The following is a 25,432-nucleotide window of genomic DNA, read 5'->3' as shown; positions in this document are numbered from 1 at the left end:
ATGGCCCCGTAAATTTGATTAATTTGAGCAGCACTGGGACAGTAGAAATTAAGGAAAGAAGATACCTGAATAAAAGTGAAGGAGGGAAACGGCCTGGAAATCGCAGAAAGCAAGCTGCCATAGCTACACCTTCTAAACTTTCAAATAATATTGGGAATAGAAAAGGAAAAAAATCAAAGTCTTTAATTTTTAGTTACAAAATTTTATTGTAATAAAGAATAAGAAACAATAAAATCCACTTGAACAATGAGAGCACATCAGAAACACATACCAAAAAATAGATAAAATCTTATTTCAAGATGAGCTAAATATTCGTTAAGAAAATGATGTGACACTTAAAAACAGAATTGTAAAACTGAGAAATGCGGTGACAAAGAATTAGAAATATTTAAAAAATTTTTAAATTAGTAGGAACACAAAAGTAAGCATAACACATCATGCCTTAAGAGAACTAGAAGACGAGAAGGAGGAAATGTTTAAAAATTTAAAAGATAAAGAGGTAAAAAGAATTTGAGGAAATTAACTAAAATTGAAACAAGCAGTCTATCCACCATATGGGTAGTTGAAGCAAGGAGGAACTGGTCCTCTATTCCTTGACTGGTTAGTGGTTTCAATAATATAATAATTCATTAAGCCGTACATTTGCTTTATGACCTTTTTGTGTATTCATTTTATTTTACAATTAAAAGTTTATAAAGTATAACAGGCAAATATTTGCAAAAAGAAAAATACATTAAAATTTTACACAAATTGATAGGAAATACTAAAACTCCAATAAAGAATTGCTGGGAATGCAAATAAATGATTTGCATCTATTCAAAGAGCTAATAAACATTAAAAACGTTGAGTCTCACTGAAATATTCCCTGAAAGACAACTTTTGGGAGAAGAGCAGGGGAAAGAAACTATATTACATCTACAGGTAAATTTTAATGTCAGGTACAGCTTAATATCTACTGTGGGTGAAGTTGGAGGTGGGAGAACGAATCTCCCCTAAGTGCCCTTCAATATGGTAGGTTTTTCTGTTATTTGACCCCAACGTGAATGCAATACAAAATATTTCATTTGAGTTAGCCTGGCATTTTATAATTTGGAGAAATTCTATGATTAATTACATTGAATGCTTTTTTATACTTCACAGTGAGAGACCTACCACCAATTTGCCTTGATGTTAGACAGAAACAGCGTCTCTCTACTGATGCATTATCATCCGAAATGAAGGCCCCAGTTCTTCCAGACCCTGTGCTTCCTATCCAGCCCAAAACTATGAAAGACTTTCAGTAAGTTTCAGCTCACTACTATATGTAGACATATAGTCATCTGCATGTCAGTGCTTTCTGTAATTTAATATTTTAGTGGGAGAAATTGAACTTGTGGATTATTATAAGATATTAGCCAAGAGTGAAGACACAAAGACTAGATGTCTCAAGTTGAAGGTGAAAACAAATGTATAAATAACCGGTAAGGAATAGATAATGTTGCAGCAGAAGAAACACTAAATGAGAGAATATGAGTCAAAACAGGCAAAGCAGGAGGTAAAGGTGGTGATAAAATAGAATGTTTCCTTTTTAAAAAATTTCATTTTATCTATGTGACACATGAACTCTAAAAGCTATGTCACTACTAACAAAGAATCCAAATGGATATTTGAAGGGCCAAAGGATAATGAGAAAGTAGAGACAATAGAAGGTAAACAAAATCTCTCAAGAAGTTTGAAATGAAGAAAGGAAAGAGTATTGAATATAAGGAGCATGTCAAGAATCAACTTTTTAAAAAGCAAGTAAATGAGAAAGTTGAAGCTGGATTAATATCTAATTCTAATTAAGAATTATAAATCCATAAACTATGTTAACATTAACTGGAACATATTTCTCTACTCAGCTTCAGTATTTCAAGTTGCATGTTTGGTGACATTTATTTGTAAAGAAGTAATGTGATTTTATCTGAATAGTATTTCCATTATTGTTAATCTATGTTTTCATTTTAGGGAAGATGTAGAAAAAGTTAACTCATCAGGGGATTGGAAAACAGTATATGATTTTTATCTAACAACATTTGATTCTTTCCCAGAACTAAATGCTGCATTTAAGGTAATATTACATAAAACACATTTTCCACTTTTAAACTTTCAAAAAAAGATACAAACTTGCCTCTTTTTCTACGCAGTATTGACTTAAGCAACTGTTTAAAATATATATATATATGTATTAATTTCTGAAATTACATGTATCAAATATTACTTAAGTGGTATCTTAAAGATTGTTTTTATTTTCACTAACTGTTAATGTTTGACTCCATTCATTCAGTTTTAAAAAAGAATGTTATTAAAATAATTTTAATACATTTATTTTCATTTTTAGCAATTTTGACCTAAAAGGTTGTGTGTTGTTGTTTTTTTGTCATACTAAGAAAATATTAGAAATTATGAAGGAACAATTATTGTTCAAATATTACTAAGAACAGTCTTTAAAATGTTATATACACTTAATTATTTAATTGAATTTGCAGAAAGATGCCACCACCTCATTTAATACCATTGAAGACTCTGGGATTAATGCCAAATTTGTGAATGCTGTGTATGATGCCTTACTTAATACTGTAAGTATTATTTATGAACACATGCAGATAGTATAATTCTTTGTCTTGTCTCTATTTCAAAAGCAGCTACATACATATTGTAAAAATCACACAAATATTGTAAAAATCACTTTGTAATATAATTATATTAGAAACTACAAATTTACAGTAAATGTAATTGGAATTCTCAGAAATTAGATTGTTTCTATTTTTCTAATGAAATGAGAATTAAGCAGAAAATACATTTATGTCCAGTCCTTGTTTAGGAAGGTTTGCTAAAGTAAAATTATGCCTCACTTACCCAGCAAAAGGAGGTAAGTTATTTGATTGTATTGGCGTTGCACTGAATCTAACTTAAGCGTGTATCAGAATCACAAGGAAGGGCTTCTTAAAATACAGAGTTTCAGATTCAGCAGGTCTGGGGTAGAGCGCAAGAATTTGTGTTTTTAGCAAGTTCCCAGGATATGTTGATACTCCTGATCCAGGGACCACATTTTTGAGAATCCCACTGCTATAGATCAGTTCCTGAAGAATTGATGATCTTTCAATCCATGAGCATGGTATATCCCTCCAATTACTTAGATCTTCTTTAATTTCTCTTGCTAATGCTTTGTAGTTTTCTGGGTAAAGGTCTGACACATACTTTGTTACACTTATTTCTAGGTACTTGATTTTTTTTTTTAATGCTATTGTAATTTCATTTTCTAATTGTTACTAGTATATGGAAATACTTTCATATATTTATCTTTATTTACTTTTCTAAATTAATTAATTCTCATAGTACATCAGATTTATTTGGATTTTCTTTATAGACAATTATGTCATTTGTGAAAAAATGAGAGTTTATCTCTTTCCAATTCTTGTATGTGTATGTATGTATGGTTATAATTCTTTTTATACACTTGCCTTATTGCACTGACTAAAAGCTTCTTGTACAATTTTGAATAAAATAAGTAATAGCAGACATCTTTGCTTATTCCTAATCTCAGTACATGAAAGGATACTTAATAGTATTTGTCACCAAAGAAATGAAGATAATATTACACATCCATTCAAAACTAGTAAAAAAAAAAAATGTTAAATACCTCACCAAGTATTGGCAATATTGTGGAGCAGTTAGAACTTTTATAGCCTGGTCAGGTAAGCATAAACTTGTACAACCACTTTGGAAAACTGCTTGGCATTATTACTAACACTATGCATATGCACATGCTGTGACCCAGAAGTTCCACTCCTAGGAAACTTCTCTGACTTCTTCTGACTTGAAATGGTGTTAATGTTTTATAGGCACTATAACATTAAAAATCTGTAACATATGGGAAGAAGCCTCTAAAATATAATACAAACAAACCAAAGCCTAACTATATTTTGAATACCATAGCCATACTTAAAAAAAACAAAACTAAGCCATGTAACTTTTGTACACAGTATTTTATGTCTTCAGTCTAAAGATTTTTAAAAATCTAAACACATCTTCAATTTTTCTTAGTTTTTGGTATTAAGGCATCATAACGAACTCAGGGATTTTAATTGATAGATATGGATACATGTGTGTGCGTGTGTGCGCGTGTCAGAGTGTGTGTGTGTGTGTTTATTTATTTCCTAACCCTGTTCACTGAAAGGGCCTGGAAGCAATAATACTCAGTAGCAATGAGCACTTCAGCATAAATGGTTTCTTAATACGTTCCTCACTAAAAGAAATCAGAGCTCCCTAGCAAAACAGCTAATTCCAGGAGTGAGATAGCTAAAGTACAAGATGAACCTGGAACATCTAATTTTTCACCCTTAAAATGATATTAGCTGTGGGTTTTTTGTAGATGTTCTTTTTCAAGTTGAGGAAATTCACCTCTATTTCTGGTTTGCTGAGAGGTGTTTTTTTGTTCTTGTTTTTAATCATGAAGGAGTGTTAGATTTTGTCAAATGCTTCTATATCTGTTGATCAGATAAGATAAGATCATATGGCTTTTCTTCTTTAGCCTGTTGATGTGATGAATTGCATTAATTGTTTTTCAAATGTTGAGCCAGCTTTACATACCTGGAATAAATCCCACCTGGTCATGGCATGTAATTCTTTTATACATTGTTGGATTTGATTCGCTAATACTTTGTTGAGGATTTTTACATCTGTATTCAGGAGAGATATTGACCTGTAATTTCTTTTTCTTGTGATGTATCTTTGGTTTGGTATTAGGCAAATGCTGACTTCATAGACTGAAATAGGAAATATTCTCTATGCTTCTATTTTTTGGAAAAAATTGTAAAGAATTGGTATCCTTCTTTTCTTAAATTTTCAGTAGAATTCACCAGTAAAGTCATCTGGGCCTAGTGCTTTATTTTTTGGAAGGTTATTAATTATTGATTGAATTTCTTTAATAGATATTGGCCTTTTCAAATTATCTATTTCTCCTTGTGTGAGTTTTGGGAGATTGTATCTCCTAAAGAATTAATACGTTTCATCTAGGTTTTCAAATTGTGGTAATAGAGTTGTTCATAATAGTTCTTTGTTATCCTTTTAATGTCCATGGAATCAGTAGTGGTTATCCCTCTTTCATTTCTGATATTAATAATTCGTGTCTTTTTCTTTCTTTGTTAGTCTGGCTAGAGGTTTATCAACTTTATTGACCTCTTACAAAAACCAACATTTGTTTTCATTGATTTTCTCTATATATAAAGTTCACTGTTTTCAATTTTATTGATTTCTACTTTTATTATATGTTTTCTTCTGCTTACTTTGGATTTGATTTTCTGTTTTGTTTTAATTACCTAAGGTGAAAGCTTAAATTAATGATTTTAGATCTTTCTTTTTTTTGTAATATATTCATTCACTGCATTTCCCTTGAAGCACTGCTTTTGCTGTATCCCACAAATTTTTGAAAAGTTGTATTTTCATTTTCTTACGAAGCAAAATATAAGCTTACAATATGATCCAGATGTCATACTCCTAGTTAGCTACCAAAAAAAGTTTTAAAAACTTATGTCCACCCAAAAACCTGCACACAAATCTTGTCGCAGCCTTATTCAAAACTGCCCCAAATTGGAACCAACCTGAATGTCCTTCAATAGGTAAATGGATAAACAGTATTTAAAAAGTACTAATTATCTTATGATTTTCTTTTGCCTACAGCCTCAAGACATTCAGAAGACAGTATTAAAGGGAATCATTAACAGCCTGTTACGAGAATGGAAAGGGTAATTGTAATTAATATGTAGCTAGTCGGTATAGATGGTTAATTTACACATCCCATACATCTTTTACATGTATATTATATACACACATATTTTATATATATATATATATATATATATATATATATATATATATATATATATATATACATACATATATATATGTGTATATATGTATGTATTTTACTCTCAGAATTGATTTTAGTTGTTATAATAAAAACATAGATCAAAAAGAAATGATAAACCATTTATAACAAAGCTTCTTAACTTGAGATTTGTGATTTATCAGGAAGATCCATATGTGGGCTTCAGAGGATCTCTGAATCCTTTAAAATTATACATAAAATTTGTTGTGTCCAAATATACATGTTGTACAAATATGGGATGGCTGAATTATATAAGTTATCCAGGATGAAATAATATGAATATTAAATTTAGCCTTGGACTTCTGGTAGCCAGAGCAAAATTTCTTTTTTTTCTAATTTAAGGAGGTGTAAGGTTAGTTACTGAAACATTTTTTTCTTGGAACTAAATTTTGAATCATATAAGGAATGACAGACAATGTAACTGATAATGTTTTGAGCTGTGAATAGGTAGAACATACAAAAATATACTTTTAAAAGTGTATCTTATTTAAATTATTTAAACAGAATTTAAACAGAATTTATTTAAGCAGAATTATCATTTAAATAATAGCTTCTATTAAAGCCAAATGAATATCACTAAATTATAAATCAAATGTTTATATTAAGCTCAATTAAAAATATTATCAAAGTAGAATTCTTCAATATAATGTTGAATATACCTTGTATATTTTAATAACATTGTTCTGATTTTCAAAGAAATTCATGGTTATTATAGAAAATTTAGAAAAACTAAAATAATATAAAAAAATTAAAAATGTTAACATTTTGCAGTTTTTGTCTAGTCATCTTTTTATTTTAATTTTTTAGTAATTTTTTATTTTTCAATTATAGTTGACATACCAGTCTCGATGTGGCTTCTTCTGTACATCCATAGTTATAGGACTTCTGTTCAGCTAGACTCAGGCAATTTTCATTGATGGTTCTATAATTTCATTGTAATTTTGCTGTGTCTAGTCACCTTTTAAAAACAATTGAAATCATAATGTATAGTTTAATGTGATTTTTAATGTAAACAGTATTTTTCCTAATTTATCACTCCAGTAAAAAATTGGCATTTTCTTTGCATTTTATATTTCTGGTTGAACACATAATGCTGCATTAAAAATGAGGAGAAAATTTTAGATTGTAAAGAGAAGTCTTAGGAGAATATGGAAATCAAGGGATCAATGGATACAACTGGGATCTCTGTCCCCTCTAATAAGCAAACCCTGAAAGCTTTCTAACCTCTGCTCTTCAAAAGTGTGCCTGAGACAGATTAAAATGATAATTTGATATGACTTATGTATCAAAGGAGCATGTGGTCTTTACACAAAACTCTTGTTTTATTTTGGATTTATTATACTAACAAGACGTAGTTTATTGAATATCTATAATGGTCTAGGCACATTTCTATCAATTTTACATGTATTTCTCACTGAATCTATAACTACAATCCTATAAAATAGATAATATGATTATTTTATTTTGCATTTAAGAAAACTAATTTACAGAGAGTTTAAGTAAATTGCCCAAGTTAACCCAATAAATACCTGAGTCAGGATTAGAACCCAGGCAGTGTAGCAAAAGAACCTGTGATCTTAACCACAATTTCTATACACAGAACTGCATATATAGTGCATAGGACAAAGAATTGGAAATTGTAATGGCACAGCTATAAAATGGAAAAAAAGTAGGATTCTCCTATCACCAGGAATTTTAACAGTTATGAATTGCCTTGAGCATTTTAAAATATTTTCAAATATAATTTCTAAAACAAAATAGTAGTCCCATTAAGAAAATAGTCTGACAATTATGTAGATAATAGACAGAAATAATTTAGATTTTATTTAAGCCTAAATAAATCATTACTTAGTTGAGATAATTCTTCCACAAAGAAATATTACTGACTAATAAAAAATTTTTATATATACTTGTGTATACACATCTATTTCAAATTTTATTACATATGTCATATTTATATTTCAGATTATGTGGCTTTACATTTTGGACAATGATTTACAATTTCATATTTATTTTGTAACTATTTCAGAAAAGTAAATAATTATTTAGTCATTTTATTTTCTTAAAGGAAATACTTGAAAGTGAACCATTATTTCCACAACATTTAATTTTGAAAAACTTCAAAATGCAGAAAACTTAAAAATGAAAACTCATTCACCCTTCACCTGGATTCACCAATTGTTAACTTTTTACCACATTTGCTTTTGCTTTGTTATCCTCTGTGTGTGTAATCTTTTTAAGTAAATGGAAGACATACGACACTTCACCCCAATTATTTCAGCATGTATTTCCTAATAACATTTTTCTGCATAACCATAATACCATATCACACCAAACAAATTTAATATTCATTTAATAATACTCTCTAAAATGCAGTCCACATTTAAATTTCCCCATTTGTCTCAAAAGTGTTCTTTAATATCTGGGTTTGGTTTTTCAATCCAGGATCCAATCAAGGATCACAAATTGCCTCTGGTTATATAGGTGAACCATTTTTAACTCAAGAAGTACTTCTGAGTATTTGTGAGTGTATTCAATAGACCTTGAGATGGCAAGAAACAAACACTCATCAACTTTGCAAATAACAAAAAGTTGGTCAAGTTTGATGATGTGAAAATCCAGATTAACATGGAAAAAAAAAATTGGTTACTTTTCAGAGGTATTCAAAATATGATTCTTTTAATTAGAAATATACTAGATGTATTTAAAGTGTGATTTGATTTGCAGAATAGACCTATAAACACAAGCATATTTTCTTTTTTTATATTTTTAAAATTTTTTCTGATTAGTTTCAGGTGTACAAAGCAACATAATGATTAGACATTTATACCCTTCACAAAGTAATAACCCCCTCAGTCTACTGCCCATCTGACACCATACATAATTATTACAATACCATTGACTATATTCCCTATGCTGTGCTTTACATCCATGACCATATACATGGTCATTATTATTACGTATATAATATATATGTACAATTATATACATATATATTTACTTATAGTTGATGATGAAAAACAGGGGCCTATAACCAAGACTACTCCACCCAGCAAGGCTATCATTTCAAATAGAAGGAGAGATAAAGAGCTTCCCAGATAAGAAAAAAGCTAAAGGAATTCATTATCACCAAGCCAGTATTACAGGAAACATATTTTCTTTTTTCAATGCATAAATATTTTTGAGATATCAGTCATCCTATACTAAAAAACAGTATTCTAAAATTGTTCATTATTTTTCAGGCTTTGTACTGTTTCCAGAGTTAGTCACAATATTTTCCTCATAAAATGTTATAGCCTAGTTAATTCAGTTTCTATGAACCAGCCTAGAGTAGGCACAGAGGAACCTAAATTCTCAGTACATTATAGATATGTTACTGTCTCAATAATAATACATATTAACTTAAACCTAGTTTCTGGTTTTTATCAACTGGATTTTCACAGAAACATTTATTGATCATTTTTTATTAGATACTGTAAGATTAAACATCTCTAATCAATTGTGCTTCTTTTTCAGTCCACGAACAAAAGATGATCTTAGAGCATATTTTATACTTTTACAGGTAAGAAAACAAAAATGTAATTGAACTTGTCTAATTCAGATCTCAATCTATGCATGTGTAAGTGACATTATATCAAATATTATTATTTTAAGCAACATTGATACTTTTTGGAATATAGTTACTTGTAACTGGAGAATTAAAGCTATAACAAATAAACAATGGGAAGCTAAATTATATTCAGGATTAAAATTTTAATTACTTCTTGTCTTCCTGCTGTGGTATTCAGAAACAAACAAAATGGAAGCACTTCTTCCTCTTCCAATCATCCTTCTTTCTCGTAACTAGTGTATTAATGGGCTACAAAACTTTCTTTTATTTCCCAAGTAGTAGGTTTCCAACTTCTCTATGTATTTTCAATAAATGCTTGAGTTAGAACTCTAATGAAAAGTCACAGTGGTTGTTTATATTTGCCAAAGCAAAGATGATGAACTTTTTCTTCTCAAAAGATACCAATTCATGGATACAAAAAATAAGATCCAGACAAATGGAAAGCAAGTTTTAGTTTTTATTATTTTTTTAGAAAGAATTATGTTATTACCGTAGCTAGCATGTTGTATTTGTGTCACTTATTACAATTTACAAAAGGTGTTTATGTATATCATCTCATTTAAAGGTAAGGAAAAATTATACTAAATAAGTTACAGTGTTTAGTTTGTACTGTGTCCAATAAAGGAAATTTTCAGGGTAAAGAGAGAGAGGAAAGGGGAGAGAAGGAAAAAGGAAAGTGGGGGGTGGGGGGAAAGGGTAAAATAGACAAAAAGGTAGTTGAGAGATGTAAGGGGTGGAATAGAGAGGGCGGAGGAAAAAGATAAAACCAGAATAAAAAGAGGAAATACATATGTAGAGGTAATAAAAGCTAGAAAATGACAACATGAAAGTTAAGTTTTTAAGTGAGTACTGTATATTAGTCAGCAATTGGTTCTGCTCACTCAGACCCAGATCTGTCTTAATTCCAAAGCCCATGATTTTTCCACTGTACCACAGCGGAAATCCAAGTCTCTATTAATTAAATAATTAAACAAATAGATTATTTTAAAGGATTTCACCTAGTATTTCATAACCTCAAATTTAGTTTCCTGAATGTACCGCTTAGCTCATTAAGCTTAGTTAGTGTCTTTCCTTTTAAATGTTAACAAAATTTTAACACAATCATCTTTAATATCTTTTTCAGAATCCTCAATTTAATAACACATCTACGTATGTCATCTATGCTCACTTGCTACGACAGATAGCTACCTTAGTGGAAGCTGACCATCACTTCCTAGTTCACTGGTTTAAAAAGTAAATAATTGTGTGATATTAAGAACTTTTGTAAACTTACAGTTTTAAATTTAGAAATGATACTTATACTTCACAGTGCTTCAAAAGGCAGTTATAAGCATATACTTTAGTATTATATAGAGGATAATGAAAAGTCTGTCTTTAATGTAAGTAACCATTTTGCTTGTGCAAGCTATTGTTGAGATTTCTATCCACTGTTTTTGACTTTTATGCAGCACATTCCTATTATTGGTTTTTCATATATTTCAAAGATGGTGACTGGATTTGCTTAGACATTACTATTTTAATTTGTATCTTTTATTTCCTATTTGTATATCAATAAATTTCACCATTATTTACATGGTACCTTCTCCTTCCCTAAAAAGTCATTGTAAGGTTAGCCATCAATATCAATTTATAAAAGTACCATACTTTTTTCATAGAACTATACTCACATTAACAATTACTTTTCTCCGTGGTTGATAAAAGTGAAAGAGGCAAAATATTTTTTAAATTAATTTTAAATAGTCGATTATCATTGTTCACAGTAGTTATGATTCTATAAAATAACTGCAAACACTGAATTAATGAATACTAAACTATTGCTCTTACAGTTAACATTGGGTTAGGCTTGTGTGAGCTTTAGGTCACATTTCATCAGTCCATCAATACATAATCTTGCTTTATCTGTATTTCTATTTAAAGACATTTAGTAGAAATTGTTGTTTAGTATTGAATTTACTGCCAACAGCACTACTACAACTCACATCTGAACAAATTTTATCTAACAAGTATATTCTCCATAAAGCATATGACATCCTTCTCGTACTTAGGAAGACTGAACAGAACTTTAGGGTACCATTTGGGTACCATTTTAAAACAGTAAAATCACTAACAAAAAGCACAAAATGTGAAAAACGTGACACTAAATAGATTGCGGAAAGGCCACTTGCTTCCAGTCTGAGAGCTAAAACAAGATGGCAGAGGACTGCCTTTTTCGACCTCAGTTGGGAATGTGCACATCAGGAAACTCAGACTTTTTGCCACTCTGCATGTCCACAAGGGACCATGAAAGCATTACAGTTATTGATTTGGGGATTACAGTTTAATTTTAGCAAATAGGCGAATTTGCAAACACCGAGTCTATGAATAATAGGATTGACTAAATGTTGAAAGCCTTAAAAATGAAATGGTTAATACTAACTTTATAGTAATGTTAATGTTTATTATTTAATTAAGAAACAATATTCCAGGTAAGATTTTCCATCTTTTCAAATATTTGGCAATTTAAGAAATAGAATTTGGGGGAATATTCTAAAATTTATGGATACAGAATGCACTTTGATATCTAACAAATATATTGCCAAAATAAAAAATTTGAATTTTGATTGGAATTATTTCAAAATCTTTACCAGATTATCCCAGAAGAGGTTCAAACAATTGGTAGAGAGATTGCTGCAATTTATTTCTTTACGCCTGTTTCCTGCAAAGCCTGAAGAATTTCCACCTATAACGAAGTGTTCCTGGTGGATCCCATCAGCATCTAAAGTGTTGGCTTTACTTAGTACGTTTTATTATTCTATCATCTTTTCTTTTGTTAACTATCAGAGACGTTTCCATAAGGATCTCAAAGTAGTATAGAGGCATTCTTACATTTTAAATCATTCCTTTAAAGTGAAGAGTTGTACTTTATTTTCTGTTTTGATAATGGAGTTCACACTTAGTTAATAAGCATGAAAAAAACCGACTATGTTTCATTGGGCATTATTCTGTGTTATGGCTATCAACTGCATATGAGCTGCTAAGTAATGCTTCCTAAGAAAATAAGAACTTCCAGAACATACTGATGGGGGGATAGTATGAGTAGATGACCATTTGCACACTCCCTTTCCCATACTGTTATAATCCCTACCATAAGTATTTTTGAAAAAACAGTGTTGAATGCATTTTGACCCCAATTGTAAAACTACCTTTTTCATTTGGAGCTACAGTTGCTTAAAATAGCAATTTCTAGATAAAAGCTACTTGGTGGACATGCAAACGTTCTTACTATTATTAGAATGAATCATGCGCGTGTTGGAAAAGATCATCATGTTAGAATTTATCTTTACAGATACTGCAAACAGTTTGGTTCACCCTCCCCTTATTCCTTACACCGATTTCTATAATTCTACATTGGATCACATTGATCTAATGGAAGAATATCACACCTGGCAGAGCTTTGGAAACTCTCACAGGTAGGATCAGAAGCTCGTTTGATGACCCACCTAAATGAAGTGTAATTCAAAATAATGACTGGATTTTAAGTTTGTATAAATAAATTTAAATATACACATACCTTTACATGTAGACTTATAAATATAGTTTAGGTATTCAGGTTTGAAATACCATTATATTTCTTAAAGCTTTCTCTGTTACATTTTGAATTTATATACATGTTACTTTGGTTTGGGTTTGATTAATAGCGTCTTTTTAACAAGGGAAAGGTTTTATCTTAATAATGCAGTTTCTTAGTAGCTTTTTAGTCTACACGCTATTGTCCAGTACAGGGGTCAACAAACTTTTTCTGTAAAGTACTAGATGGTAAATATTTTTGGCTCTTTGGTCTATTGTAGCATAAAAACAGCCTTAGACAATATATAAATGAATCAGTGTACCTGTGTCCCAAAAAACTATTTACAAATACAGATGGTAGGCCATTTTTGTCCCATGTGCCATAGTTTGCCAGTGCCTGATCTAACACAGTGATCACACACGTGTGCATGTACACACATACATTCATTCTTTTTCTCCCTTATTCTGTAGAAAAAGGGTTGACCTTTACATTCAATATTAAAAAGAATGGAAGTCACAGAGAAAGGGCTTCATCACAAATTATTTACTACAATAGTATAATAGATTTTCAAAACCCCTGACCAAATTCTTTAATATATTGCACCTTGTATCCACATTTACAGTTTAAACCAGCAGTACTATCCCAAACATAATTTATTCCCAGACCATGAGATATCCTGGAGAGTGCCTTTATTCTAAAGCAGACTAAGTCTATGGTGTAGATATAAATAACCTCAAAATCCCAGATTAGCTAATAAATTGGTTTAAAAAGCCTGCCGTCCAGGGAATCCCCCCATTGTGTGAGAAGCTGGAATAGTGCAGAGAAAACATAACACTACAGTGTGTGAGAGAAAAAAGGGCTGCAGTTGGAGAGAAAATAAAACATTCTACCAACATATACTGGAAAACAAAAGAAAGACCTCTTCCTATCAACCTGTTGCAGAACCCACTCCTGTAGATGTCTAGGAAGAGAAATAATAAATCATTAATTGCCATGAATAACCAAGGCAACAAGACAGCTCAGAAAGAAAGTGAAAAGTCTCCAGAAAATGAAGTTAAAACATATGGAAATATGTGACTTAAATGACAGAGAAGTCAAGATTGCAGTTCTGAAAAAACTCAACGAGATGCAAGAAAATACAGAAAGGCAGTTGAATGAACTCAGAAACACAATCAAAGAACAACATGAGCATTTTACCAAAGAGATTGAAATTTTAAAAAAGAACCAAATAGAATTTCTGAAGATTTAAGAACTCAGTAGAAGAAATTAAGAATGAAATAGCCAGTTTAGGAAGTAAAGTTGACCAGATGGAGGAAAGAATCAGTGACATCGAAGATAGAAACCTGGAAATGACACAGATGGAAGAAGAAAGAGACTTGAGACTTAAAAGAAATGAAAGAACTCTACAAGAACTTTCTGACTCCATCAGAAAGAGCAATATAAGAATAATGGGCATACCAGAAGGAGAAGAAAGAGAGAAGGGAACAAAGAGTATATTCAAACAAATAGTTGATGAGAACTTTCCAAACTTGTGGAAAGAACTGGATCCTCTAATCCAAGCAGCAAATAGAACACCTAATTACCTCAACCCCAACAGGCCTTCTCCAAGGCACATTGTATTGAAGCTGTCGAAAATCAACGACAAAGAAAGAATCCTCAAGGCAGCCAGGGAAAAGAAGACGGTAACCTACAAAGGAAAGCCCATTAGATTATCATCAGATTTCTCAGCAGAAAATCTACAAGCTAGGAGGGAGTGGAACCAAATATTCAAACTATTGCAAGAGAGAAATTATGAGCCAAGAATAATATATCCAGCAAAAATATCCTTTAGATATGAAGGAGGAATAAAGACCTTTCCAGACATACAGAAGCTGAGGGAATTTTCTAATACACGACCTGCACTACAAAATACTAAAGGAGGCTATTCGGCCACCATCAACAGGGACAATTTGTGGCAACCAAAACATAAAAAGAGGGAGAGTAAAGGCCTGAGCCAGAATATGGGAATGGAGAAAGTAAGCATGCTGAAGAAAATGGAATACTCTAAAGATCAAACTTTCTTTTACATAAACTTAATGGTAACCACTAGAAAACAATCCAGAACTGAAATATATACTGTAATACAAGAAGAAACAGAGGGAAACATCATAGAATGCCACCACACAGAAATAATAGACAACAAAGAAACAGGCAAAGAAACCATGGAGACACAATCTTACCAGAAAACTAAAGATAGAATGATAGGAAATCCTCACATATCAATAATCACCCTAAATGTAAATGGACTGAACTCACCAATAAAAAGGCACAGAGTAGCAGATTGGATCAAAAAACTAAACCCAACCATATGCTGTCTCCAAGAGACACATCTCAGCTACAAGGACAAGCATAGACTCAAAGTGAAAGGGTGGAAATTGACACTCCAAGCAAATGGTATCCAGAGAAAATCAGGTGTAGCCATACTGATACCAGATGAAACAGACTTCAGGGTGAAAAAGATAACAAGAGACAAAGATGGACATTTCATAATGGTAAAGGGGACTATATAACAAGAAGACATAACAGTCATCAATATTTATGCTCCCAATCAGGGAGCACCAAAATATACCAAGCAACTACTAACAGAACTAAAGGGAGAAATTGACCAAAACACAATTATACTAGGGGACTTAAATACAGCTATGGATAGATCATCCAAACAGAACATAAATAACAAAATAACAGCCCTAGATGACACATTAGATGAAATGGACATAATTGACATTCATAGAGCACTTCATCCTAAAACATCAGACCATACATTTTTTTCTAGTGTACATGGAACATTCTCAAGGATAGACCATATATTGGGACATAAAACTAATCTAAGCAAATTTAAGACGATTGAAATCATTCAAGTATATTCTCTGATCACAAGGCTTTGAAATTGGATATCAACTGCAAAAAGAAAGCAGGAGAAAAAACAAATACATGGAGATTAAACAACATACTTTTAAAGAACGACTGGGTCAAAGAAAAAATTAGAGAAGAGATCAAAAGATACACGGGAACAAATGACAATGAAAATACATCCTATCAAAATTTTTGGGATGCAGCAGAAGCAGTTTTAAGAGGGAAATTTATATCATTACAGGCCTATCTCAAGAAACAAGAAAAATCCCAAATAAATAACCTCACGTTACACCTTAAAGAACTAGAAAAAGAAGAACAAATGAAACCCAAGGTCAGCAGAAGAAAGGAAATAATAAAAATCAGAGCAGAACTAAATGAAATAGAGAACAAAAAGACAATAGAAAAAATTAATGTGACAAAGAGCTGGTTCTTTGAAAAGATTAACAAAATTGACAAACCCTTGGCTAGACTCACTAAGATAAAAAGAGAGAAGACACTAATTAACAAAATCAGAAATGAAAAAGGGGAAGTTATCACGGACACCACAGAAATACAAAGGATCATCCAAGAATACTATGAAGGACTATATGCCACCAAATTCAATAACCTAGAAGAAATGGACAAGTTCTTAGAAACATATAGCCTTCCTAGGCTGAACCATGAAGAACTGGAAAATCTAAACAGACCGATCACCAGTAAGGAAATTGAATCAGTCATCCAAAACCTTCCCAAAAGCAAAAGTCCGGGACCAGATGGCTTCACTAGTGAATTCTACCAAACCTTCAAAGAGGATCTAATGCCAATCCTGCTCAAACTCTTCCAAAAAATTGAAGAAGAGACAGTACTCCCTAACTCATTTTATGAGGTTAACATTACCCTGATACCAAAACCTGGCAAGGACAACACAAAAAAAGAGAACTACAGACCAATATCTCTGATGAATGCAGATGCAAAAACCCTAAACAAAATTCTAGCAAATCGAATGCAACAATGCATTAAAAACATTATTCATCATGACCAAGTGGGGTTCATCCCAGGAGCACAAGGATGGTTCAACATACGCAAATCCATCAATGTGATACATCACGTAAACAAAATAAAGGACAAAAATCATATGATTATACCAATTGATGCAGAAAAAGCATTTGACAAGATACAACATCCATTTATGATTAAAACACTTAATAAAATAGGTATAGAAGGAAAATACCATAACATAATAAAGCCATATATGACAAACCCTCAGCTAATCTTATAATTAACGATGAAAAAACTGAAACCCTTTTCTCTACATTCAGGAACACGACAGGGCTGTCCCCTATCACCTCTGCTTTTCAACATAGTGTTGGAAGTCCTCGCCAGAGCAATCAGGCAAAAGAAAGAAATAAAAGGCATCCAGATTGGGAATGAAGAAGTTAAATTTTCACTCTTTGCAGATGACATGATGCTGTATATAGAAAACCCTAAAGACTCCACCAAAAAGCTATTAGAAACAATCAACGAATACAGTAATGTGGCTGGCTACAAAATCAATGTACAAAAGGCCATTGCATTCCTATATGCTAACAATGAAATCTCCGAAAAAGAAATAAAGAAAACAATTCCTTTTGCAATTGCAGCAAAAAGAATAAAATACCTAGGAATAAACTTAACCAAGGATGTGAAAGACCTATATGCTGAAAACTACAAGACATTTTTAAAATAAATTGAAGAAGACACAAAGAAATGGAAAAACATCCCGTGCTCATGGATTGGAAGAATCAACATAGTTAAAATGACCATATTACCCAAAGCAATATACACATTTAATGCAATCCCAATCAAAATCCCAATGGCATGTTTTAAAGGAACAGAACAAAACATCATCAGATTTGTATGGAACCACAAAAGATCCCGAAGAGACAAAGCAATCCTCAGAATAAAGAACAATACTGGAGTATCACAGTTACTGATTTTAGCTTGTACTACAGGGCAACCATAATCAAAACAACATGGTATTGGCATAAAACAGATACACAGACCAATGGAATAGAATTGATAACCCAGAAATAAAACCACATAAATATGGACAGATAATTTTTGACAAAAAAGAAAAAAAAAAAAACTTACAATGAATAAAAGACAGCCTCTTCAATAAATGGTGCTGGGAGAATTGGAAAGCCACGTGCAAAAGAATGAAACTGGACTGCTGTCTGTCACCATGTACCCAAATTAATTCAAAATGGATCAAAGACTTAAGCATAAAACCTGAAACAATAAACTGTATAGAAGAAAACATAGGTACTAAACTTATGGACCTTGGGTTCAAAGAACATTTTATAAATTTGACTCCAAAGGCAAGGGAAGTAAAAGCTAAAATAAATGAATGGGACTACATCAAACTTAAAAGCTTCTGCTCATCTGCTCAGCAAAAGAAACCATCGACAAAATAAAGAGGCAACCAAGTGAATGGGAGAAGATTTTGGCAAACACTGCCTCCGATAAGGGGCTAATATCCAAAATATACAAGGAACTCATGCAATTCAACAACAAAACCAATGAACAACCCTGTTGAAAAATGGGCAGAGGACCTGAAGAGACATTTCTCCAAAGAGGACATACAAATGACAAAGAGACATATGAAAAAATGCTCAACATCAATAATCATCAGAGAAATGCAAATAAAAACCACAATGAGTTATCACCTCACCCCAGTTAGGATGGCTATCATCAACAAGACAAATAGTAACAAGTGTTGGAGAGGCTGTGGAGAAAAAGGAACCCTCATACACTGTTGGTGGGAATGCAGACTGGTGCAGCTGCTATGGAAGGCAGTGTGGAGGTTCCTCAAAAAATTACAAATAGAATTACCATATGACCCAGCAATCCCACTCCTAGGTATCTAGCCAAAAAATCTGAAAACATTTATCCATAAAGACACGTGTGCTCCAATGTTCATTGCAGCTTTATTTACGGTGGCCAAGACATGGAAACAACCAAAATGTCCTTCGATAGATGAATGGATAAAGAAGTTGTGGTATATATACACAATGGAATACTATTCGGCGGTAAGAAAAGATGATATAGGAACATTTGTGACAACATGGATGGATCTTGAGAGTGTAATGCTGAGCTAAATAAGTCAGACAGAAAAAGCAGAGAACCATATGATTTCACTGATATGTGGTATATAAACCAAAAACAACAAAAGAACAAGACAAACAAATGAGAAACAAAAACTCATAGACACAGACAATAGTTTAGTGGTTACCAGAGGGCAAGGGGGGCAGGGGTCGTAGATGAGGGTAAAGGGGATCAAATACATGGTAATGGAAGGAGAACTAACTCTGGATGGTGAACACACAATGGGATTTATAGATGATGTAATACAGAATTGTACACCTGAGGTCTATGTAATTTTACTAACAATTGTCACCCCAATAAACTTTAAAAAAAAAAATATCCACATAAGAATGGGTTCTTATATTAATTTCTGTAGTTGAACTTTCTGCCCTAGTCCTCCATCAATACTTCTGCCTCCTGGTTCTGGTGTTGGCCATATTTTTCACTGGTGACTATACATAAACTGAAAGTATTTGTATAAACAATATAAGTGATTTGCACGCATTATAGAACATAAGCTATTTTGAAAATAAACACACTGCACATTTAGTAAAGATACGTACTTCACAGGGCTGTCGGGATTAAAAGAAATGATGCACATAAGATCGTTTTGTAAATGGTAAGACACAATATGAAAGTAATGGTTTCTGTTTTTGGAAGGGGTACCTTAGATTTCCTTAGTATAATTTTGCTAAAAGTTTTGTTTTTTCTGTTTTCACTTGTTGAGCAGGTTTTCCTTCTGTCAGTACCCATTCGTTATTTCTATAGCGGCAAAAAAAATCATTATTCAGAGAGACTCAGAACAACAGATGATAAACATCGCAAGGGTAAGCCAGTTATGTAAGCATATTTATGCTGACTATAATCAATATAGTAAATAATTTAATAAATAAATGTCTTGTGAATTGTTCTAGCATAATCAGGAAATGTTAAAAGTAAAATCATATTGTATTCCGCCCAAAAGTGCTTAAACTTGCTTATGATATGGGAAAATGATACCCCTCATCAGCTTCTCATTATGTTATATAGCAGGAAGCTTAAATGCCTTTCACGGGTACCAAGTACTGGGAACTTACTGGACACCGTTTTGTAGATACCATATTCCAGCTCCAGGGTAACTACTGTGTTTCCCCAAAAATAAGACCTAGTTGGACCATCAGCTCTAATGCGTCTTTTGGTGCAAAAATTAATATAAGACCGGGTATGATATGATATGATATGATATGATATGATATGATATGATATGATGATATATTAGACTGGGTCTTATATTATAGTAAGACATATAGTAAATATATTAATTTTTGCTCCAAAAGACACATTAGAGCTGATTGTCCGGTTAGGTCTTATTTTCAGGGAAACACGGTAGCAGAGCATTGGTGAAAGAGTGAAGGCAAGGAGTTTTCTTAGGAGCAAACCATTCAAACCACTGAAATATTTTCTAGGTTTCATGAGAACCCAACCGGAACAACCAGAAAATTAGAAGGTATAACAAAAAGTATAATCTTGAAAAACTGAGAAATATGTCCAAAGAAGGTGAAAGATGTTTTATTGATTCTTAGGAAATCCAAATGCATGGAGGCCCCTAGAACCTGGTGTAGCAGTCAGGCTGGCTTTAGGCAAATGGTGCAACAGGAAGAAGTTGATCGCTGGGCCTGTCCTCACCACTCCCTCCCACGTGTTTTCAGCACAGCACAATTACATGATGTACGTTATCTAATAGATACGAGATTTGGTGAGCTTTTTTTAAATCAGAGCTCTAGACTGTACATTTAAATGCTCATATTTTGAGTATCTGATTCTGTAACATGATTACTCACAACTTTAAAAATTAGAGGGAAGGGTGGCTTTAGTCTTTTTAAAATAAAAAAAGACCCATAGAGTAAAATGAAATCATTTCCATATCTTGCCCAATAATATAAAAAGAATCCTAATGCATAAATTATAATACTTCAAAATAGTATAAAAATAAGAATTGTTTGATCTTCAGTAATTCAGTTTCCAGAAAGTGAGTACCAAGGGAATTCCATAGCCACACTAGCTCCCTGAAAAGAACATTTAAACAGGTATATTTAGCACCAGAATTATTGCTTAATCTTAGGTAGATATTGGCTCAGAGATTAGTCTATTCGTTTTGACATTTTTTATTAGTTTACTAGTTTTTATTGCATTTAATGTGCCTTTTTAGTATTTTTTTTTACTTTTGTCTATGATTTTTAATATTTGTAGGAAAAAACTCTAAAGAGCTAGAAGTTTAAACTCCCCTGAGCAGTGTTCTGCTGTGCCACTCACGTTAAGATATCAAATATCTTCTTTTGTGAAACTTTTCTTCTAATTAAAAGAAGGAGAGTGGCAGCCGTAGGCTGTGTCACTGGCTAAGTCTTCCACAGAGCATGGATATAAATAAGTAGAGATTGAAGAGTCCAATGGTATCATTAGTTCTTATGGGTGTTTCCCAACATTTTAACTTGTAAACTGCTATTCAACTTGGAATTAATGACTGGTGACTATTCTGACACAAGGACCACCTTACAGGTAGTTAATGTAAGCAAAAGCTTATATAGTATAATATAATCTAATGCTGCAAAAGAGATTCCCCAACCTGAAAATAATTTCTTCATTTGAAGCACTTTCTATTAAACATGAATTTCTGATAGTAGCCACTAAGCCTTGCCTTCCATTAACATCCTAGTATAAATTTGTGTGTTGCATATTTCCAGTGTGATGGCTTCCCGAGAGCTAGACTGGGAACAGAAGATAGGAAAGGATAAGAAAAAAGGTCCATGACATAGAATGCTATCCCAGAAATATGGAAATTTTTGAGCATGAAGAAGAGTACCCTGAGAAGAAAAATATTGAAAGCCTTTAGAATTGGACATTGGAGACATGAAGAAGGGCTCTGAATTAATGTTTTATTGTAGTAATCTACAAAATCATGAAAGCAGCCTTATTAGATAGATTTGGGATATTAAAGTTTTATCTACTAAAGCAAATTGCTGCATATATTTAAAATGTCTAAATGTTAGTCTTTAATCTGTACAATAAGTCATTTTCTTTGCTGCTAAAGAAGATGAGGTAGTCTGAAAAAATTTAGATAAACTAAATATGTAAGCATGTAGACTTTATATGATAAAGGATGTTTATATATTCATTATGTATTTAAATGTGTTGTTTTTTACAAACTCATTGCTTATATATTTTTTAAAATGACAGATTTTTTAAATCACCCAAATTTTCATCACCCAAATGTAACTATTATTAACATTTTGGTAAGGGCTCTTTTGAAATTTTTTTTTATCTATATTATCTTTAAAAGGCATTACTCAGTATTGTAAACACATTTTTGTTCCTTGTTTCAGTTGTACCTTCCTTAAACATTTTCCATGTTATTTACATATTTTTATGACCATCATTTTTGATGGTTGTATTATATCCCATTAAATAGATACAGATTTAGGATAGTTCTAAGTTTTGCTTTTATAGATAATGCTGTGATGAACATCTCACTGTATAAAATATTTTCTGCTATTGCTTCTCAGCCTTTTGGCTAAGATCAAGTGTAAAATATTTTCTGCATTTAGAACTCCTAGAAATGGAGTTATTAGGACAAAGGATATGAACATTGCTTAATGTTTCTGATAAATATTGAGAAACTACTATCTAAAAGTAAAGCTAATTGTGCTTTTAGAGTAAATTCCATATCTAAAAAAGCTTAAGCCAAGTTCATCATCAGAAGTATATACCTTGTTTCAGATGTTCCCACTTTATGTTTATATTTATTAAACACAAAACCTTGCCATTTAAGAAATGAGACATGGAAACTGTAATGCAACATTCTTTACTATAGAAAGTGAATTATTTTGGGTTCTCCATTTTGGGCCCCCTTTCATTACCACTGTTTCAAAATGAAATAATAATAAGGCACTTTCATAAATCAAAACTTGTGTAATTGAGTTTATGAAATTGTTTATATGAGATGGCATAGAGAAGAATATAAGTGATTTTTACTAAAGTGTTTAAATATTTTAAATGAAATTATAATTTAAATGTGAAAATGTTTACTTTCTTTTTTAATTAGCAAAGTTTGGTGGATAAAGTATCTCGAAGACAGAGACCTGATATGAATATGTTATTTCTAAATATGAAAGTAAGGAGGACACATCTGGTTAGCGATTCTCTTGATGAGGTATAGATCATTTATTCCAAAATAATATTAATTGATTACATAGTTAAAATCAGTTCTGTATTCATGATTAAACCTTATGTTCATTTTTATAAGTTTATTAGTGGTTTGTTGTTAATTCCCCAGAAAAGAATTTTATATATAACAACTTAAATGAATAATTCATGTTGATGAATATGTAACTAGATTCTAGATCCATCTTTGTTACTGGCTGGGTGTGTAACAAGTCATTTTAACTTTTCCAAGTCTCAAATTACTCATCTATAAAATTAGATGTCTGATCTACAGGGTATATTGGATCGATTTTGGGTCAAACATAGTTGGATTGTATGTACATGTATTACCAAGCTTCATGTATGTACAGTTCTTCAGCCAGATCTTTGTGTGGCTATTATAAGATAATGGCTCATTTAGTTATGTGATTTTTTTAAAAGGTTAGTGTTGAAGGCAAGTTAAAGAAAAGGAAATGAATTATTTTATATTGTAATCTGCTAAATGAAAATATTGGAGGCAGTATGACACCAGGAGGCAGTAACCTTGAGCAAGGTACCTGACCTCTCTAATTCTGTTTCTTGATCTATACAACAAACATAATAATACCTAGTTCACACAGTGTCTGGTAGATTTATTGGATGGATGGATGGATGGATGGATGGATGGATGGATGGATGGATGGATGGAGTTTTGTGACATTGTAAATAAGACATAGCCTGTGTAACACATTTCCCATATTAAAAAAGTTAACTTTCTTTTTATTGCCCTTTGTTTTCCTCTACTATATAATTTCTTCAAATAGTTAACCCGGAAAAGAGGGGACTTGAAAAAGAAGTTGAAAGTTACATTTGTAGGGGAAGCTGGTTTGGATATGGGTGGCTTGACTAAAGAATGGTTCCTTCTTCTAATTCGCCAAATTTTTCATCCAGATTATGGTGAGTATTAATTTTTATGAACAGTATTTCTTCATAATTGTTAGATTCCAGTAGTTGATCTTATTTTTAATCTACCCTATGGTTTTACAGATTTTTTTGTCAACTATAAATCTTGAAAAAATTTTTAAGGACTGTTACTTACATTTTAAAAATTGTTTAACCAAATTGGTGATCGAAATGTCCATTATCTTTTTGGGAATCCTACACAAAATATAGAAAGACTTGAAAATATACATTTACAAGGGAGCATCCACATCTTTTCTGAATAAGCCAAATGCATGAAAATTTGCCATTGAAATAGAGAACATTTGAAATTGAAAAACAAAACTATAGTTTGCTCTACACTAATATTTGATATTAATAAGAGGCTTTATACTCTTTCATTAAATAATGAGCCATTTTAATAAATTAGAACTCATTAATTTTTAAGACAAAAATAAACCTTTGATATTTAAGTTTGGTTTTATTTTATTTAGAGAAAACACCTATATAATCCTTAGTATCTACTAAGTGTTTTTCTTCAGGGAGTTTTAGTGTTTTTCTTATTCTTTATTTTTCTTTATTTTATATGTATGTATATATGTCATCTTACTGGTATTGGGAAAGAGAGATGATGTGAATAAATTGAACTCTCCAGATAGTCTCAAAATTAATTTTGATCATAACTTGTAAATTATAAAACTATAGTATTTATAAAAGAAAATCAACTGATTAATTTAGTTTCTGTCTTTTTACCCCATGTTTCCACTCTTGGTTCAGGATACCAATGCTTTTGCATGCTCTCTACGTATATTTGGTATATTTTATAATAACATGAAAGATGATTTGTAACAGAACTATTACTGAACTGTTTTGCTTCTAACAGTTGAAATGTCATGTATATTTTTACTCTGATTTGTAAATCAATCATAATAATGAAATTATGTTTCTTTTTTTCCAGGCATGTTTACATATCACAAGGATTCACACTGCCATTGGTTTAGCAGCTTTAAATGTGATAACTATTCTGAATTCCGATTGGTTGGAATTGTATCCTTTAAACTTTCCACTAGGAGGTGCTAGGAGACTAGAGATTTGTTTTAAATGTTATCTGAATTTTAGAAAACTGTTCTTATTAAGCATTTTATTCAGATTAAACATTCTTATCAAATTTACGAATAGATTTTCAATAATCTTTATTATTTGTAATATCATAGCTATATAATATCAGCAGATTTAATTAATTAAAAGGAATGACTGAAAATGTTCTCTCAAAATAAAA

At 31.6% G+C, this 25,432-nt stretch overlaps 1 protein-coding gene across 1 annotated transcript in view; it reads left to right on the top strand.

Annotated features, from left to right (window-relative positions):
- Positions 1–25,432, top strand: part of HECTD2 (HECT domain E3 ubiquitin protein ligase 2) — a 70,544-nt gene that overhangs the window by 30,026 nt on the left and 15,086 nt on the right. The window contains exons 3-14 of the mRNA XM_019739189.2: positions 1,141–1,279; positions 1,987–2,089; positions 2,508–2,597; positions 5,701–5,765; positions 9,425–9,470; positions 10,642–10,751; positions 12,146–12,294; positions 12,844–12,967; positions 19,790–19,886; positions 23,138–23,245; positions 24,039–24,171; positions 25,112–25,200. Of these exons, the coding sequence (XP_019594748.2) occupies positions 1,141–1,279; positions 1,987–2,089; positions 2,508–2,597; positions 5,701–5,765; positions 9,425–9,470; positions 10,642–10,751; positions 12,146–12,294; positions 12,844–12,967; positions 19,790–19,886; positions 23,138–23,245; positions 24,039–24,171; positions 25,112–25,200 (1,253 nt within the window). The remainder of the gene's footprint in view (positions 1–1,140; positions 1,280–1,986; positions 2,090–2,507; positions 2,598–5,700; positions 5,766–9,424; positions 9,471–10,641; positions 10,752–12,145; positions 12,295–12,843; positions 12,968–19,789; positions 19,887–23,137; positions 23,246–24,038; positions 24,172–25,111; positions 25,201–25,432) is intronic.

Source organism: Rhinolophus sinicus, linkage group LG07 (genome assembly GCF_036562045.2).
Source record: "Rhinolophus sinicus isolate RSC01 linkage group LG07, ASM3656204v1, whole genome shotgun sequence".
Lineage (NCBI taxonomy): Eukaryota > Metazoa > Chordata > Mammalia > Chiroptera > Rhinolophidae > Rhinolophus > Rhinolophus sinicus.
This window is presented reverse-complemented; position numbering and strand designations above follow the sequence as displayed.